At 34.2% G+C, this 20,728-nt stretch overlaps 1 protein-coding gene across 1 annotated transcript in view; it reads right to left on the bottom strand.

The window, feature by feature from the left end:
* Positions 1–20,728, bottom strand: part of LOC111062800 (serine/threonine-protein phosphatase 2B catalytic subunit 3) — a gene marked incomplete in the record, with an annotated part of 176,147 nt that overhangs the window by 45,968 nt on the left and 109,451 nt on the right. The window contains 2 exon segments of the mRNA XM_039421673.1: positions 1,284–1,423; positions 14,571–14,716. Coding sequence (XP_039277607.1) covers positions 1,284–1,423; positions 14,571–14,716 — 286 coding nt within the window.

Here is a 20,728-nt window from a genome sequence, read left to right as displayed (position 1 = left end):
TTCTAAATAATATTTTTTTTTATTTCAAAACCCATTACTTCATTTCATTCTTTTTCCCCACTCATCTCGCTTACAATATATATTGACAAATAGATTTTTATTATAGCAATAGAAATACAGGAAACAGATTCACATAAATCTATAAGTAAAATGACGTTGCAATCAATAAACTGAAAATATTATATTTTTTGTAAGATTAATAATTAATTGTTCAAGATGAAAATGTTCAGACTTTAATTCAGTGTTTACTGTACAAGAATATTCATTTTTTATTCATTTATACAATAAGTACATTATCAAAATGATTGGGAGAGGAAAAAATAAGGTAACCTTGTACTATTCCTCTCCAAATTTAGACAAGGTTACACATAGTCCGAAATAGGTTATATTGTAGTTGACCACTTCACAAAATTTTCAGTCCTCAAGTATTTTCACAAAGTAGATTTTCAAATTTAGATGCTTCAAAACTGAACATAGAAGAAATATTTTACATTATTATAACTAAAATAGGAAATATTCACATATTAAATATATAATTTTGAAGAATTACCGGAAAACAAACTTAATTCTTAATACCTAATATGTCTTGTAATGTAATATTCTGATGAGAAGTCTGAAAAATTATTCCAATTTGATTCTGTTTCATTATTTCATTTTGATTCTGTGATTCTGGATTGAATTGAATTTTACTGTTTGTTGTGTGTGATACTATTTTATTTCAGATTATAAACTACTTATTTGATTTCAAACATTCAAAGGTTCCATCTTAATTATGTCAGTCTACTAAAAATATTGGCACAGATTTATCTTGAAATACATAGGGGTGAGGACATGAAAAAATGATTCTTCCAAGACTGTACATCAACATTTTATCATGTGTAAAAAAGCTGAGACTAATATTTTTCTGTCATAATATGTTATTTTTCAGCCTATTATCATCATATATTCATTATCATTCGAATAAAAGCAATTATCTAATCTCTCTCTATCTGTATAAATATTTTTGTAAATTGATTCATTTTGTTACACTGGAGGCAGTATTGCATAATCAATTTACTATATTATTATTATAGATGGAGAAAAAATGTTCTGTACACTAGGAGACAGATGTAATTTTTCCCTAGATGTAAAAATACGAAATAACTATTTGCTCATCTACCAACAGGTTCAATCTACCTGTAGTAGCTGGTTCTAGATATTTCTATAAGTTGTGTTATTCAGTTGTTTACAAATTTTCACAGAGATTAAATTAATAATTATGTTTATGATGAGTAGATAATTACCTATAAAAATAGGAACACCCTCGTACGCTATTATGACTGAAGTGTTCTGCATTTTTTTCATTACCGAAGTCTTCTAAGGGATCAGACCAGAGGAGATCACACATTGGACCGAACGCTGGAGGCTCCTTGAATCTGTCCAACTGTAACACAATGATATTCAATCAAAATTAGATATAATAATTTAATGGGCATAAAATAAATAAACAGACCAGAAATGTTGAATACAAAACCTATAGAATGAGTGACTTTTTGACCAGAAATCAACAATAGGCTTCCTGATAGATCGTTGTTTATCTGATATTTCTATTGGAATACATAAAAAACAAAATTATTCAGATTATAACAAGAATTTTAAACATGGCTTCTGAAGTGACCTATGATAGTTTATATTTATAATACAGTACTTTTTCCATTTTACAACATACAATTTCGAAATAGTTATTTGTGCAACTAGTGCGCAAAGTGACAGTTTGCCGCACCGAAAGAAACGTTTACGCCCGAGCCGTAGGCGAGGGCGGAATGGTTTCTTGAGTGCAGCAGAGGAACTTTGCGCACGTATTTCACATTAAGTTTTTCCTACAGTTACCATTGAATATGAAAAGTGGGTAATTATGGGTAAAATTGCCTGAAATGCATCAAATGTTTTTCTGTGTAATTTTATTATTGATAAAAACCTTAATTTATTGTCAAATTGAATAAAAATGTTGTCCTTGGTTATAATATATACTTAATAAGGTGCTCGTTGTGCTTCGTTGCACCTCTGCTCACTATAGCAGCCCAGTCACTGTTACCAACTTCATTTTGATTTTGCTGCACTGTTGCTCCATATAACCTACTAAGTATTTTGCGTTGCCATGTTGCAAATCTGGAGTGCAGAAAAATTTTTCCCGCACTAGAGCGGAAAAGTGATTCTTTGCGTTCTGTAATCAGTGCAGCAATGGCCACTTTTCAACGTAACTGTAGGAAAATAGAATAGTAATATTGTAGACCAACAATACCGTTAAAAAACCTTATTATTATACCCGTAAGAAACCTGATTATTTTTCGCTGGTAATATATAAAAGACAAAGCATCTAAGTGGGTACATAATAAACTAACGAATCTAGAAAAGTATAACTGACATTGTCTTCAGCATTACCATTCCAACATAAAAGAACTGAATTTCCGTCAGAATTTTCAAACTATATAGTGTTACAAATGTGACATCTGATAACAGTTAACCATGAAGGACTATAGCTGACTACTACTTGTATTGCACACAACTAATTCCGAAAGAGATTTGGTACCGTGCTCAACAAAAATAAAAAACGGCACGTTTTTCAGAAATATTACAGGAAGTTCCAAGCTGTATTACTGACTAACCGAGAAACCAACAAACTCGATGAGTTATATTGAATCAGTATTTACGAAAAACTATGCAAAATTTTTAGAAAATCTGAAAATAAAATGAAAATTGTCGAGATTCTTTGAGATGACAGAGAAATGTTGAATTCAGAGCACGTCATCTTGTTATCTGTTTTGTGAGCTTCCTTGCGTAGGGTCGTTTGTATGCATATCAGAAGACAGGCCATTGTTTACCCTGCTCGCAATTTCAACTTCAAGTTTGTTGCATACCACACACGACGCACGACGCACCACGGCTCTGCTCTGCTCTGCTAAGTAATTCCATGTGACAATGCTCGAGGGTTGCGGCCGCAAAAAGCCATTTCTTCAACTTTGTCAAATGGCTACGAACAGTTTATGCAGGTTATTACTGTGATAAAGTGTATTACTGAAGGAGAGAAGAAACTCTTTGAAAAAAAGGGGAAGACATTGGATGAAAATAACGACCAGTTTTTAAATCGCTCAATTAAGTTGGCTTGAATGTTGTAAAGAAGAAATCAAATTTCAATAAGTCTTGATAACTTATTAGCAATAATTAAAGCATTAACTGAAATGACGACTTATTGTGATCACAAAACGAAAGAGAATTTTTTCTTGTAAAATACACTGCAATGCTTTTAAAGATCAAAAATTGTAAGGGTTCAAGAAAAAATCTTGATTAAAATCAATGTTGAATAATACTTTCAATATCATATTGAACATAGTTGAAAGACACGTGTTGATGAAAACAAGACACTTTTAATACTATGGGAATGTATTCATTATTTTTATTTAATCATTTTACATATATGTTTTCTAAGTAATGAGATGGAAAATGGTCCAAACTTTAACGAAGATAAACATAATTCCAATAACGTAAGAGGTATTGCCATCACTTGAGATGTAATAATTTTATTGATTTTTGGAAGACGGTGGTTATTGTATGATAAAATGGACTTTTAAACTAGTATTCTGTAGGTATACAATAATAGATAGTACAGGAATAGATGTATGAATGTATAGTACAATAGTTGTCAGATAAACTTCAATTTCATGGAATTGATTTCACTTGTATAGATCCTCAAACGACTTACCGAAAATATTACAAGGTGAAGTAAGATACTTTGCAATATAATACTACAGTATTTCAATATGAGAATAATTATTCATTTCAATAATGTAATATTTCAATTGAACCTAGAGCGTGAAAACCAAGTTCCTTGATTTAGAAGGAATGACGGATTATGTAAACGCACGTGATGCCTATCTGTTGGTGTTGGGAAAATAATGAGTGAGTTGTGTTGAATAAAAAAGGGTCGGATGCAAATTCGAAAAAGAATGGCCGATTTTATTTTCAGCGTCATTTGAATTTCCAAGTGGATACTTGGGTATAAGGCAGGGGGAGGGAAGAGCGGGTACTTCTAATATCGTCGGCACAGAAGCAATTAAGTCCGAAAGAGCATCCGTAAAAGTGACGCGATTAAGAGGTGGGCTACTGGACACAACGCATTTTCTACTAAATAAACGTTCTGATCGTTGGAATGCTTTTCAATGACGGAATAGATCAAAACGTTTCTTTAACCTTGCATAATCTGTGTGTTTCAAGAGCCTGGACACACAGAGAGTGATCTGCCTCTTATGTCTGATTCGGTATATTTTCCAAGCCCTCTACCGAAAAAAGTGTTTGTCAACTAGAGAAGTACTCATCAGATGCATAACTCAAACAAAATTAATGAGCAAAACTTGATCAACTATATTTTATTTTCAAGTGAAGGCATGTTTTTTTATTTAAAGTGGCTTCATAAGCGCTGACAAGTTAATAGACATGTGGTGACCAGTTGAGGAACCTACTCCCCTACTCCGTTGGATAGATAACACCCACAAGTTGCTCTCCTTTCATGTGGACATTATTTTCAGAAAAAAATCGACTTCTGACGAGAGACCCAAATCCAAAAATTGCAAGCCAGCTGCCAGGAGCGCTGAGTGACCGACCGTTTCACTAACCAATAAATGTTGATATTTTGTAAATAATTATTATCAACAGTTTTTGAATTATATGCCTTACAACCCTACAAGACTTTTGAACAGGGTACGCCTTATAAGTGTGCACTGGGATTATCGATAGTAGGCCTAACTATATAGAAATCATCATAGATAGAAATATCATAGAAATCATGGGTTTCAGTGCACTCGTTATAAACCGTGCCTGATTTGACCATGTTCAAAGGACTTGCACGAGCTTGAGGAAACCGGGCATAAGAGGTTTAAGATGGACGCACACCAAATGAGGCACGGCAAGGTATGTCGCTTTTTGTTTCACTTGGTTTTACAACATTCTACATTCTAAATAGTTTGATAGTTGAGTTGAAGTATGATAGGGTAGTAATTAATCATAGTTATAGAATAGTGAAACGGAATAGCCCAAAACTTATACTACTGCGCTGATTCGGTATAGAATAAAAAGGTTTTTGAAGTCAACATTTCTTTATCAAGGCGTAACATTTTTTTGGAGGTTGACGAAATCATGAAAAAGCACATTCTATTTGTGGCAGTCGAGAGCAGTTCAGCAAAGTTGTTTAATTTGCAAGTGGGTACTTTGCAACTTTTTTCTTCTATCTTCTGCTTCTACGGAGAGCTTTCAGTCGTTCATTTTTCTTTGTAGAATAAAAATTGAAGCAGGTCGCGCTGACGGCTATTTCTTATTATATGACCAAACTTTACGGCATTCTATAGCGGTGACCAATTTCGGTCCTTTCTTTGTATAAAGTGAGTGAGAGAGAGGCCTGCAAATAGCGTAATCCTTTGCATCATTCGGTGCCTGAAACCATTTTCAATTTTTCATAAACTTTTCCTTTTCATCGTAGGCCTACCTGGTGAGATCCGAATATTCATATCCATTCGTCTATTCTTCAACATTGATACCATAATTGGGAGAGGAATAGCACAAGGTTACCTTATTTTTTCTCTCTCTATCATTTTCGATGATGCACTTGTTGTATTAATCAATAAAGAATTATTAAACTCTATACATTGTTCTACTGTAAAGAAGAACCTGTGCATTGTGTGCAATAGTGAATGTGATATTATGGAGGATAAAACTCAGTCTCACTACAACTCTATATTTATCGACCTGCGGCTCCATCCTATGTACCTAAGTCTACTATCACAGAATACAGCATTGTATACAATGTTGTATTCTGTGCTACTATCAAACACCCTGAAAAATTCAGCTTTCCCCTGACTTTTAGCGCATACCCTTGTTTTCGTCTTTATTGACTGAGCTGAACTGATTGTGCGAAGTTGAAGAATTATTATAGAGCTAACTGCTTTGTCTAATGACAAATATCGATAGTAAACCAATTTTAGTCGGATGTTGACGTGAATCTCACTGCATGTGGTCTTTCTTCTTAATTTTAACAAAAGCAATATTTATTTATTCATATACAAATACAATCCAGGTAAAAACAACAGGCATTCGCCCAAAACTGCTCTAAGCCTTGATTTGGATTATTGTATGAGTATTTGCCATCATGACCTACCCCAATCAATAAATAATTATCTACTGATAATAGAGAATAGTTTTCAATGAAATGGAGAAGATCACATTTCCAGAATAACCTTAAATTGGGATGAAGATAAAATGAGACAGTTTTATTTGGACATTGTTCTCAACAAGACATTATCATCGGGTCTCAATTCATGAGGCATTGCAGCAAGTAACAGTGTGACCGATCACAGGACTAACAATGTCGCGTGTGTGTGTGTGTGTGTGGGGGGGGGGAAGAATGACGGGGAAATGTGTTCTAAAGAGAAAGAGAAAGGAAAGGGACCGAGGAGGAGGACAGTTGGAATGGAAGGGGTTGCACCCCTCCATCGTGTGGTTCGGGTCGCTGCCACCTGTATTGATCGCCGCTGCTGCCTCTGCTCTACAGCCCGGCAATCGCGCGTCGCGCACTTGTTGATCGGGCAGGCCATGGTACATTCAAACACCTCCCTTCCCCTCCGCCCCAGCACTCCTCAACACCCCCACAACACGCTTCTATTAATTCAGACAAAAGCAATTAATAGCGAGAAATGAGCAGTGCAGTGCCCGCACCACGCCAATCAGCCAAAAGACACACGAGAAAGTTTCGCCAAACACACTCACACACACACACAATGATGACCTACTCCAGTTGAGAACGCTTGAGGTGCTTGATGCGCAGAGCAGCGCAGCCCTTCAACAGGTCACAAGGTCACAGCCACATCAACCACATACTGGTCACCATCAACCATGGACATGTGGTTGGCATGTATTCCAAATGCCTAATTATATCAAGTGAATTATGGAAACTGTATTGACAGAAGCTCTAACTGCACATAAATGCCTCATTCTACAATGTGAATTATAAAAACTTATTTGAATTATACCAACTGTACAGTAAGTAGCACTGTACTGAATTATACAGAAGTTGTATTATATTAAAATTGTATAGAATTATACTAACTGAACAATAAGTAAGTAGCAGTACATTGATGTGGATGAGTAATGTTAGTCAAGAAAATTTCATTGGAGTTGAAAATGAAGAGTTTCAAATGCCTAATTTCACGTATATCATGAAAGAGGATTTGAAGACATCTATTCAACTGCAACCTTTCTAATAATTATATAAATGTATATATATTCTTGTAATGTAAAAGAACAACATTGTTATGCATTAATAAAAAAATATATAAAAACATAATTGGTTCAATAATTAACCATATTGTCTACCTTCAAAATTCAAAATCTTCAAATAATTATTCCTGGACCAAAAATCAAGTGACGAAGCAGTGTGTGATATCATAACTTAAACCTTTGGACAACATTAACATTTTATCAAAATTTTTGGAGAGAAATAGTACATGCTCAGCCTAGTTTTTCCTTCAATGTATAATTATATTATGATTGTAGTATTTTGTACAATAAATGAATAATTCAATCATCTCTTATTTGAATCTCTCGTCAGTTTCAGATTTGTTTGAAACAATATCGGGTCTCAAGTAGGAGGAAAACTCACAGTAGCTAGAATATGATGTGACAACCGACAAGTTTAGCATATTTTGGAAAATAGTTGCAAGTTTTCAGCTCAAAGACGTGCTCCAGAACAAACTTCTTCGTTCTAAATTACTTAACCACAATGACGGTGAACACCGAAAATATTCTACAAAATAGACAGAGACCTGAATACTTTAGCACGAGTGAGAACGAGAACCTCCTTCTCGAGCAAATGCATATCTGGACCTCGAAACTTCATTACAAAATTCCAGTGTCATAAAAAATTGAATTTCTAATTGATAAATTATAATAGACGAGTTTATTGATAACCGTTTAAACCGATTATTTTACTGGCATTATGTGATATTTTTACTGGTTTACTCATTAACTCATTTACAGCTCAAACAAAAGCTACATAGAATTATGCGCCAGCGCGCTAAAGAGAATAATTGCCCTAGGATATTGCATGATATTGATTAGAATCAAGAAATGATAATTTAACAATGCTATCACAACCATTAACAATTTTACTTATTTTCGCGCCCTATCAACTAATTAATGAAGATCAGCAACTGTTGCTGTTTATACATATTTTTTAAATTGATGGAGTTGAACTCGTTATGAGGTAGTTTACAATATACAAAACTAATTGAAGGAATAATTGCTGAAAAATGCACAATCAGATAGATTTTTGAAATTAAAATTGGAGAAATCTATAACACTATCAATAATAACAATATTATTAGCTTAGAGCCTCAGGCTCGTTCGAATGGAAACTTGAAGATAGTATTTGCATTAGTTGTGAAATTATTTTGAAAATTCAACAAAAAGTATGAAGCAATTAGTACGATTGATTATTAATGCCACCAAAATATTGGAGTACATATTTCTATAATTCATTTGGAACATTCTTACATTTTCAATTGCGAGATACATAATTTATTTATTATTATAATTATTGGTGACTAGCAGGTAACCCGTGCTCCGCAAGGATCTAATTAAAAACTTGACAAACTGTAAAATGACGTAATGAAATCTTGAAGAATTGAAAATAGGCCTATAATCATCCTCGGTAAATTAAGAATCTACTTGCAAAATTCCAAGTTAATCAGTTGAGTAGTTGAGACGCGCGTCATTCGTGAATTTCGTATCCCCTATATATGTACTGTGTAAGCAGATTCTTTCATTCATTATATTATTATACGATAGAAGACATCAAGTTTCCACTCATTTTCAAAGACACTAGAATAATTATTTCATAATATAGTATTAAATTTGTGTTATAGAATAGCATTGTACTAGCCTATGACTAATATATGGTTTGAACTGCCGAATTAATGATTGAATGAAGGTGAGGCCTAATCCACAGCAAATTGAAAGGCTTGAAGGGGGGAGAGTGAGAGTGAGTGTGCCTCCAGCTCGACCCTCGACCACATGAGGACACAAAAGTCTGAAAAGACGGATCAGTTGAAGCCTTTTGTTCAGCCTGCTACTTGACAACCGATGAGTTGGTATTGAGAGTAACGCACTCGAAACGAAAATCAAGTGCATTGAGGAAGAGACGCAGACAGAGAAGTATTCAAGTGGAACATGATCTACAAAAATGGACCATTGCCACCCTTTTCATTTCAGTTTGCGAACTTCTAATTCTGCCGTCGACTAACTGGAGTAAGCATCACATGAGATTTACGTCAATCAAAACCCAAATTGGATAATTTGATTTAGTTCATTCCACGAAATTTCATCAATGAACAGCAATCTTCATCAATATTCAAAAATTCTAAAAACTTTCTCAGTAGCTAAAACCGTCTTTTTTGTCAAGTTTAGACCGTGACTACTTCGGATTATTGATTATTTCGAGGATCTGGGCTCAATTAAACATCCCTAAATGAGAATATAATATTTATTATGCCATTATAATATCAACTTGATTATGAAAACTGTCACCTGAAGAACAATCAAACATGACATTCTGTTTTACATCATTAAAAGCTTCCACTGTATATTATTTTTATCAATTACAATAACAAAATAGTATTGATGCCTATGAAAGAATTACTAAAGCTACAAAAGATAATAATGTATTATAATATGAATAATATTACAAAAAGGGATAAGACAGGCGATGGAGGAAGTGATTCAGTACCACCAACACGAAAATTAGTGAAACACCTGTAGATTATGAGTAGATCAATGATTGTAAAACATAAAACGTTTTTGACATAAGAGTCATGAACCTTTTGTTGAATAGTCTAGAATATCAATATATTTATTGAGTGTAATTTATACAACAATGAGTCTTAGAATTTGATTTTATTGAGGAGACCTACCCTGAAACAAAGATTTTTAGGATTAAACAAATGCCTATCATACTAATAAGTACGATCACAATACTTCCTTGCTGCTAGGCAATCATGTTAGTCACAAACCAAATTCGAACTCATAAACTTAGGATGATCTCAAAAATCGTTCATGAATAATGCAGTAAAAAGATGTGATGGAAACAGAAAAACGGGTTTAACAGGGTAGTTGACAAGTTACACTCATTTATGCATATTATGAGATAGTGGAAGCCAGCGTGTAATTATTATAGGTGTTGAAATACGCATCAAAGGTATTACGGAGATTAAACAGGACACGTCGACACAAAGGATTGTTTATGAGCGGCGGCGAATCACCAACACAGTTGCATTGCAGGCAGGGTGGCCAACATAATCAGTAGAAAGCTGGAGCTGGTGATAAGGGCCAAAGGTCATATCCATTACGCCCTTTGACCTTCGAGCAGGCTCGTGAGGTTCGTCCGACACACACTCAACAAAAAGCAATTTTCCGAGGCAGCCTCTATATTCGCCGGAAAGAACAAAGATTACTGAAAACAATGCGAGGAGCCAAGCGGCCACGCACAGGGGGTGTTAACATCGCCTCCATTACCACAGTCCATTTGTATTCTTTAAAGACAGGAGCAATCCTCTACTCGTACAATTGCAGACAAGCTAAATCTGGCTCTCCTCATTTTTGAAGCCGCCTACTTATGAGTGCATGTACCGGTGACCAGTGACCAGTGACGGTCACAACGGGTCAAAGGTCACATTCAATGTAAATGCAACAGGTGGTTCATCAACAACAAACATTCAACATCAACTTTATATATTCTTTTCAATCAACTGATGGTAACTGACAAAATATGATCAACAAATAAATGAATAACAATGGACCATATAGCAAATTGGTTTTACAGAGACCTTGAGGTTCCGAAAACTTTCCACGAAAAGTGGAATCTATGGAGATGAGAATTTCAGGGAGATTACATTTTCCTGCTAGTATCAGTTGTGTGATACCAGCAACTGCTGATGATGATAATAATAGAACAGGAGTTGTTCTCATGAAATTGAAAACGAGCTGACTGATAACGAAAAAGAAGACATTGAGAGAGAGAGAGAGATAGATAGCGGTGAGCAAAAATGGCTGGAGCGTAGTAGCTGGATAGCAATTAGCGGCAAAATTTGAATGAGAGATTGGAAGTGACAGACCAAGTTGTCAGCAGCTGAAGTTACAGTGAGAAAGCAGGCATTGCCCACTTTTAACAAGCTATAGTGACATTCACGTCAAACTGTCAGTATTCCTTATAAATAATACCAATGCTTCTAATTCCACCAATGCTGACAGTTCCATCTCACTATAGTTGGCATTATCATCTGGGATCCCCGCAGATGCGCTTGCCACAATAACTGAAAACATACTAATAGGCAAATATAAATTTTGTGATAAAATTTTAGATGTTGTTAAACATTGTGTTAAACATTTATGTTTAGATAAAAGCATCTAATTATAGATTTTGTGATAAAATTTTTCAAAAAAGGGTACTGAGATTTTTATTTTCTTTATATTTATAATACAAGTAGCCCTATACAGAAAAAAGATAATAGGCAAATCATTTCTACAAAGACATTACGCAATATTGCAATGAACCGAATTTTGTCCAATATCACATGTGAGTTTCATAACAAAAAATCTTGTGTGGCGCACTCACACAACTTTCCTTGCCGTTATAAAAATTGATCACCTGACGCTAGTGTTCTCGCGCATCTCAAATCTACTATTCAAGGATATGAGACAGCTGGTGACAGGACAATAACGCTAGACAAACGAGGTCTGCTATCTCTTCGTAGTGAATGATTTAATAGAACCAACAGTTGCCAACAGTTTGCAATTTAATAATCACATTTGCTCGAATTTCAAGCTTATTTTCAATTTTAGGTGAAAATGTTACTGGACATCAATTGCAGAGATTTTCATGCTCAATCTTTTCCACTTTGGAGCCGTTTTCGAGAAAATCGCGAAAAACCCTGTTTTTGACAACATTTTCGCCATTTTAGCCGCTATCTTGGATTGCATTTGATCGAAATTGTTCGTACCGGATCCGTATAGTGTAAGGACTATACGTTCCAAATTTCAAGTCATTCCGTTAACTGGGAGATAATATATCGTGTACACAGACACTCGTGTACACACACACACACACACACATACAGACCAATACCCAAAAACCACTTTTTCGGACTCAGGGGACCTTGAAACGTATAGAAATTTAGAAATTGGGGTACCTTAATTTTTTTCGGAAAGCAATACTTTCCTTACCTATGGTAATAGGGCAAGGAAAGTAAAAATAAGTTTAGACAAGATAAAAGATATTAGACAAAAAAGATATTAGACATTTATTGTAATATTCAGTGAATAGTTATGTTAGGTTAGTTTAGGTTAGGTTACGTATCTCAATGTCTATCACTTCACTTCCGTTGGGGCATGACTGCTTGTTGACCAGCACCGGTAACTTTTGAATGGTGGACTTAATAAATTTATGAGCATTAAAATTCGCTTTTAGGTGATTTGCAGCACACGTAAAACACAAAATATTAGTCAACCATCTCATATACAAAGTCTAATGAATTTGATTGCTTCAATAAATGATATTTTAACAATACAATCTGTGTGGAGAAGAAGATTCTTGAAAGATTGTACAGCATTAAAAATATTTTTTGAAAATTATTATTATTATTTTGAAAACTTTTATTATAGGCTAAAAGAGCAGCCTAGGAAGAAATTGCAAGATTTTTCGTGTAGTCTCAAGAAACCTTTTTGAAAAATTAGCCCAGTGATGATAAAAATACATTGGTAGAAAATAAACAAAGCCAACACCAGAAATTAGTGACGATTTAGACAATGAAAAACGTTTTGAAGTTTTCATAAATGAACAGCTTGGAAATGTGTTTTTGGAAGATAATTTATTTCTTCCAAACAGCTCAAGTCTTTGAGCATTCTTTCTTCTACCTAATGGAAAAGTAAAAAACAGGGGTATTTACAACTTCTGAGTAACACTGGTAGTTTCTTTGAAATCAAAACATGAGTCCCAGTAGTTGTTATGAGAAATAACAATTTTTATTTCATTGCAATCCGAAAATACTCTTGTTCAAAGTTTTATAGAGTTATAAAGGATGTTTGTTATTTTGAAAATACAATTATTCCTACCCGAAGTCACATTCAATAGAAACATCATTACAGTGCAGGAATCTCCGGGTTATGAAGCCTGGCCTGCTAATGACACTCGAGTCAATGTGAGAATTGAATAATATGGGAGAAAGGTATAAGAAAGGAGTAATTTTCGTTTGAAGCTAAAAACAATTGGGACTTGAGCCAAAATTGAATTTATCGCGGGATTTGGGCCAGACTGGTGCATATAATAGGGCCACCAAACCCACCTGAAATTCTAAAAGCCGAACGGATTTTTGATGAAGGAGTTATATTATGAATCATGAGTTTTATTAGAAGACTTCTAATAAAAAGTCATGGATTATTTTGACAATGAGCAGAGGAAATTGAATCTCCACTTGAATGATGGAGAATTGAAAAATACATCAGTTAATATAGATAACTCCTGGGATTGATTATCTTAATATTATCTACTTGCAATACATTTCAATTATTAAAAATTGTTTCAATGGTTTCAAGGCTAATTTAAACTAGTCTAACCGTAGCAATATCATGATAAAATTAAACTATTTTTTTTCAATTTGAGATCATTACTCTCAACAGTTTACAAATCATAGAAATAATCTATCTGACGTTTCCGCAAAAAGGGTAATAGTGATTTGGTAATATCATTAGTTGAATGTATGGAGGGAAGAGGTATTTGAGAAAATTACTAATAACTCTCTTTTGGTCAGTAAATGTAAGGTGGCTTACATTTATGAAAGTAGTAGGAATAGAACCCTTTAATGAGGCAAGTAAAAGAAACCTACCTTTTACCTAGGAGTCACAAAATGTGTGTCAGTGTGTGCTATGCTAAGAGAGCAATCAATTTCAATAAGAGACCAGAACAATCGCATTCAATTATCTGATATAGTCTGGTACAGCCTACAATTTAGGCAATGAGTTATGTTGGATTCATCATACTCCTAAAGAATGATAAATCTAACCACTTACTTTTCTCTATAAGGCTACTGAAATGATTGAAACACAATACAAGTTATAAAGTACCCTTTTCATCTCATCAAATCACAACTAGTTTCAACTCTAATAAGTGTTGTTGGATGGCTCTAATGAAGTGAAACTGGTTGCGATTTGATAAAAGGAAGGGTACTTTATAACTTTGACTGTGTTCTAATGACACTTTTATATCATTCTCCTAAAATGTAGACTAATGCATTTTTTTCGAGGGATCTCAATATACAGTATTTTTCCAACTAGCCTTATTAGATACACTTTCAGGTTTTTTTAAAGACAAGACGTGTTTTGGCTAAAATACCAACGATGCCTCTCCAAGTGTCACTTGGAAATGGACTCATAGCGGAGAAAATTGGAAATTATTCGTGGAAAAATGTAAGTAAAGTATATAGAAACTTGTGACTTACTTTTCTGATGTCCTCCAAATTGTGTATTTCGGGCGAGAGACCTCCATGTACGCAGAGGAACTGCTGGTTCATTAAAGCGGCAAGTGGAAGGCAGTCGAAAGCGTCCATACACGCATCGTACACTCGTTCTGAATATTTTATTTTGCCTGAAAATGGAACAAATAATATCATTACCTCATTACACTTCAATAATGCTAATTTGAAACGAGGGTTTTTGAAAATGCCAACTCAAGCATTTATTCAATGAACTTAATAATAGTATATTCAAGTTATTGTAATATAATTTATGTTTTACTTCCGATCTTACTTGTGATTGATTTGAAATCCAAGTTATACCGGTATGCTTCTCTTATTCAAATGATCAATTGATTTGATTTGATTCACTGGTGCGAGGGTAATGTGGTTAAATGATGGTCTAAGTTAAAATCCTATTCATGTGCTGGGAGGGATTCGAACCTCCAAGAACTGTTACATTGGAACTGTTCCAGCATTAATGATTGATGGTGCCTTATCTGACTGGGCCTCCGCAGTCCTAAAATTTTTATTATGCAATTAGAAACATTTAACAGTAAAAATAGGCGATTATGAGTTTTCTTAAATCAGGGTTATTTAATATCATGTAATTAAAGTTATACCGGTAAATGATATTTCAATGGGAATGGATTTTCAATAGATTAGCCTTTCAGTTTTAGTAGATCATCAACTATAACAGGTCTTCCCTAGTTGTAGCTTCTCGATTGTGGAACTCACTACCATTTCATATAGTTTCAGCCCCATCTATCAATTCATTGCAATCCTTTATTTCTTCATTTATAGAGGGAAAACTATGATCATCACCTCTTCTCACTCTCTTTTCTCTTCTCTTCTCATCGTACTTTTATACCCTTCTTCATTATTATTTTCATTTCATTTTCATCATCAACATTTTGATTATAAATTTTGTATTTGCTATTGTATATATTTCAAGTCTTATAACCATTATTATTACTTTTACTTTTCTGTAGCTATAAGATTTGTTTTTGTATATTCAATTCAATTCAATTCTTTATTGTCAAAATTTAACAACGTAAAAAATCAAAGGTTAATAAATCAACACTTATCAGAAAAAAAATAAAATCAAATTAAATTAACTACCCATAACTAAAAAACTAAGAATTGCTTCAGGCACCACCAGCAAAAGAAAAGTCTTTGACCGTTGGTGGGAGTCGCAAAAAAGTCCGATTCAAGGGTATAGGATATAAGTTATACTTTTTTTTCTGTTTGCGCATTTATTGTTTAAGAACTTATGTTTCAATGGACTTAAACTTGGAAACAATTGTCATACTATCGAATAAAGAAATAGAATCAACAAATTTAATCAAATTGAGTACTAGTTAACGATCAATGCTCCCATACTCAATCAAACATATTCCAATTAAATAGAAAACTAGCTCCAAAAAGTGATAGCAAATTTGTATATACTCGTATGACTGAGAATTGCTTTGTTGTTGTGAATGTGATGTTGGATATCTATATATCAAATGAAAACTACCTGATAATGTTAAAGTTGATTTATTGAAACAATTTGAGATTTTGTAACGGTTGTTGCACTATTCACTAGTTGTTACACTATCAATCTCTATTAAACTGGAAACCAATATACAGTATTGTGTATTCTTCTGCTCAATTTGTAAGCAGTTAACTACAGATAACATTTTATTAACCAGAACTAATATCTCAAACTTTGGTCTGATAACTACTAGTGAATCAGTTGTGCTGATGATACCAAGTGGTGATAAGACTAAGCATTCATGGATTTAATTATTTATAGTACCAACAATAACAAAGAAGCGCTGATTTATGTGCCTTAAAAACCTGATGATTTAATAACTCAACTACATTGGTTCAAAACAGTTGGCAACTGAAACAATGGCTAACAGCCAAAGAGCCGCCTATTTTCTAGTTGTATAGCAGAAAGTCAACAATATTGCTGATATAAGGTGAGGATAAATGATAAGGAATTATGAACGGTAGCTAAATGCTCTATTTAATCAAGACAGACTGAATGTGGATGCAGTTACAGAGTTTATGTGATGTGATTACAACGAATCTAATGTTGATGTTTCTAAGATCTTATTTTGAAAAAGTGGCAACTATGAAATTGCAGTAAATACTTTTCAACATTCTATAATAGAATTTCCCATAGTAGATTTATAATTGAAGAATATCGAGAGTATCGAGTATCGAGTATATACAGAATGTTTCAGAAGTAGTGTCGAATATTTTAGGGTATATTTCCTGGATGATAGGAGACTACAAATGTCGTATTTGAAGTGTCCAAAGCTCAGCGGTTATCGTTATAGCTGCCATTTTGTTTTTTTTTACTTAGGAATTTTTATCTCAAGAACGAAATGTTGTATTGATCTGAAATTCGGAATGAATATTTACGCTATAAAGACTCAACTTTAAAAAATAAAACAAGAATTTTTCGATGTAAATTTTTAAAATGGCGGCCACTGACTGACTGACTGACTGACTGACTCACTCAGTCACTCACTCACTCGCATAACTAAAAATCTACCGGACCAAAAACGTTCAAATTTGGTAGGTATGTTCAGTTGGCCCTTTAGAGGCGCACTAAGAAATCTTTTGGCAATATTTTAACTCTAAGGGTTGTTTTTAAGGGTTTAAAGTTCGTCTTTTAGCATGTATATTCTTCTTCTCCCAATCTCTTAATTATAATTGAAATTTCCATATCATATGTTACTATAGAACTATAATCTAGATAGAGTACCTCTTCGAAAAAGTTGTTAACTGGCAACTAAATTAATAATTTTGTCAGGTTGGCATTAAGTTGAGTTGACTTTGTTAGGTTGGCACCAAGTTGAAGATTTAAATGCATTTATCGCGGAAAAATTGATTGGGCACTGCTACTTCAATTAATAATTTTGTCAGGTTGGCATTAAGTTGAGTTGACTTTGTTAGGTTATTATATTATATTTTCTATTTATTAGATTTTCTATTCTTAGGGAATATTATATTACTAGCCGTCAGGCTCGCTTCGCTCGCCATATCCGTTTAGCCAGACGTTTAGTGTGGACCCCCGACTGGATCGTCCTAACATATGATAAAAATGCTCAAATGAAAAATGCAGGCGAGCGGAGCGAGCCTGCTGATCTCATTCTTGGACGATCAAGTCAGGGGTCCAGGGGGCGGAGCCCCCTGGCTAGACGGATATGGCGAGCGAAGCGAGCCTGACGGCTAGTAAAAAATAAATGTATTCCTTTTCGTACTGCATGCATGACCACTTTTCACCATTTAAACATCAATATTAAATTTTCAATACCAATTGTATTTAAGATGAAGCTTTGAAACTCGATATGGCTCCATATGGCCATCCAGCTGATTTCACAATGTTTTTCAGATAATCTTGTTTGTTCAAGGTCATGCATGCAGTACGAAAAGAATTAATTTCTCTGTAATTCTTTGACCAATCTAAATAAATAAGGTATCCTTGAAATCTTGAAAAAATTTGCTAACTTTTTCTCTTGTAATTTTTTTGTTAAGTGAACAGTTTTTGTGAAATTTGCAATAAAAATTTTAAAATGACCGCCATTTTGAAAATTTAAATATTTTTTTCATTTTATTTTTAAAAGTTGAGTTTTTATAGCATAAAATATGCATGCCAAATTTCAGATCAATACAACATTTCGTTCTTGAGATAAAAATTCCCAAGTGGAAAAAACAAAATGGCAGCTATAAGGATAAACGCTGAGTTTTGGACACTTCAAATACGACATTTGTAGTCTCCTATCATCCAGGAACAATACCTTAAAATGTTCGACACTACTTCTGAAACATTCTGTATATTATCAAATGGATGAAGCAGAAACAATTCAAATAGAACATATCTGAATATGTGCATTAAAATACTGTATTCGTATTTAATGAAGAAAAGGAGAAATTATTTTCAAAGTCGGATCGCAACAAATGTAAGTTATAAAAGGCTGAAACTTCTGCTTCCTAGAATGTAAACTTCTTGCAAAATGCAGAGAAAGGCTGATGTTGTTTCGTTACGAAGGAGATGGGGGTAGGAGAAAGGAGTGGGATAAATTGAAATTCAAAGAGGCAAAAGAAAGGAGAGCTGGTTGGCCAGGTAAATTGATCCTCTCCACCCTTTTCCACAGCTTGCCAGCTGAAATGCCTGCCTAGTTTCAAAACACAATAAGAGCCAAGCTCCAACTTTTCAACTTTAAACGACGAATCTAAATAATGATATCTTCAAAACGATGCGAGATCATAATTGAGATTGAATGAAAATACAAGTGACTAGGAAAGGCTAAATAGTCAAAAGTTCAGGAATTCAAGTTTGTTTCTTTCAAATAAGCGTTACAATTAATTGGAATCAAGAGTGTTTCTAATATCCTCATCAAACAAGCACTATAACCAAGTATGCATCTGGATTGTGAATCGTCAGAAAAAATAAAACAGAACCAATATAATTCACAACTGAATCAACCGAATGAATGCACAATATAAAACTACAACTGACTTGAATATTGGACATCAATACTCAGGGTACTAACACACTGATTTTAATTAAACATATTGTATTTTATTGTTTAATCTATAATAGTGGGTCGAGCCATATTGTTATTAGCCAATCAATAAATGAACTACTTGGTGGGCAGACAATTACTAATCTACTAGTCCATACAGTGAATTCTACTAGCATTAGGAGTGGCCGTAGTCGAGTGGATCAGATGCTGGCTTTATGATTCAGAGGCCCGGGTTCAAATCCCGGCCCGGGCAAGATATTTATCTCTGGCCACTTCCGTGTTTCGGATGGACACGTTAAGCGGTCGGTCCCGGCTGCCTAAAAAGCAGTCGTTGGGTCATGTCAGAGGCCCTGAAATTGATCAGCTGCGACCTGAAAACTCTGACACCAGACCTGAGCCAGCCAGGTCACTCGATATTATTATTATTATTATTACGAGCATTAAAAATAAAATTTGAGACTCCTGTCACAGTTTAGAGTTTCTAGATAGTTTCTGTTCCTGTTATCAACTGGATATACACATCAACTGCTATTCACTTTGAGCCTGATACTAGTTAATTAAACAGTACCCTTTAGATTAAAATGACATTTCCATTAATTCATTCTTTTTAGAAAGGAAATGAATAAACTATACATATTACTAAAAAATAGCCAGTGAACTATAAACAAAAATTCTTTGAAACTACAGGTTTCATTCATTATATTTTGCAGATCTAAATCAATCAATAAGTATCTAAATAATAACAATATTATCATAATAAGTATCGGAGTATCTAGTAAATCAATCTAAGTAAAAAGATCCTGGCTCAATAATCAAAGCTCAGAAATCAGCTTAGAATGAGTTGTAAAGTTCACCCCGAATCCACAACTTCTCAAATCGGAGAGTTTGTATTACTACTTGAAGATAGCCTGTATTTCTGATATTAGGACCACTGAATAATTTATATTAAAAATTGTATAACATTTATCCTAAATATTTATACTGATTTGAATACTGATCCTAATCAACTCTGCGATTAAAACTGCAGAGGAAAATACTAAAATAAACTTCTGCATTCCAAGTTGAATCAATAAAAACTTTAATACCCCTCCGAGATATATGATCACTGATCGAAAATGTATACAGTAAGGGAGAACTGGAATTTTCATCTTGTTTGGCTTGTAGACAGAGCTTTCTGTACAGCTTTTTTGTCTTCATATATGCTCCAGTTAACTAAAATACAATAACATCGTGATGGATCGAGAATGATAAATCATCGGTCTTATCCAAGCTTGTAAATGGGAATGAATTGCGTGATTACTGCAAGGCGATAGGGGGAAGAGGCTTTAAAGAGGGATTACAGGGATATTGTTACTTGTATCATAATAAGCTAGCAACCCAGGTAGGCAGAGAGTAGAGTATGCCGTAAGGTTGGTTTTTCATGCAGCACATAGAAACGCGTTCAAGTTTAAAATAGCGGAAATGACCGAGAGATGGGTGCCAGCCCTTTGTTACATCACATGATACGATCTGGTCTCTGCTCTGTGTAGTGCAGCAGTGCTGTGCTGTGCTGTGCTGTATGTGTGTGAATCCTGCAAAAGCCCTGCTCGTACATAATAAAATCTGCATACCCCCCTATCA

The sequence above is a fragment of the Nilaparvata lugens genome, chromosome 2 (genome assembly GCF_014356525.2).
Source record: "Nilaparvata lugens isolate BPH chromosome 2, ASM1435652v1, whole genome shotgun sequence".
Lineage (NCBI taxonomy): Eukaryota > Metazoa > Arthropoda > Insecta > Hemiptera > Delphacidae > Nilaparvata > Nilaparvata lugens.
Note: the sequence above shows the minus strand (reverse complement) of the source record. Positions and strands in the feature narration are given on the sequence as shown.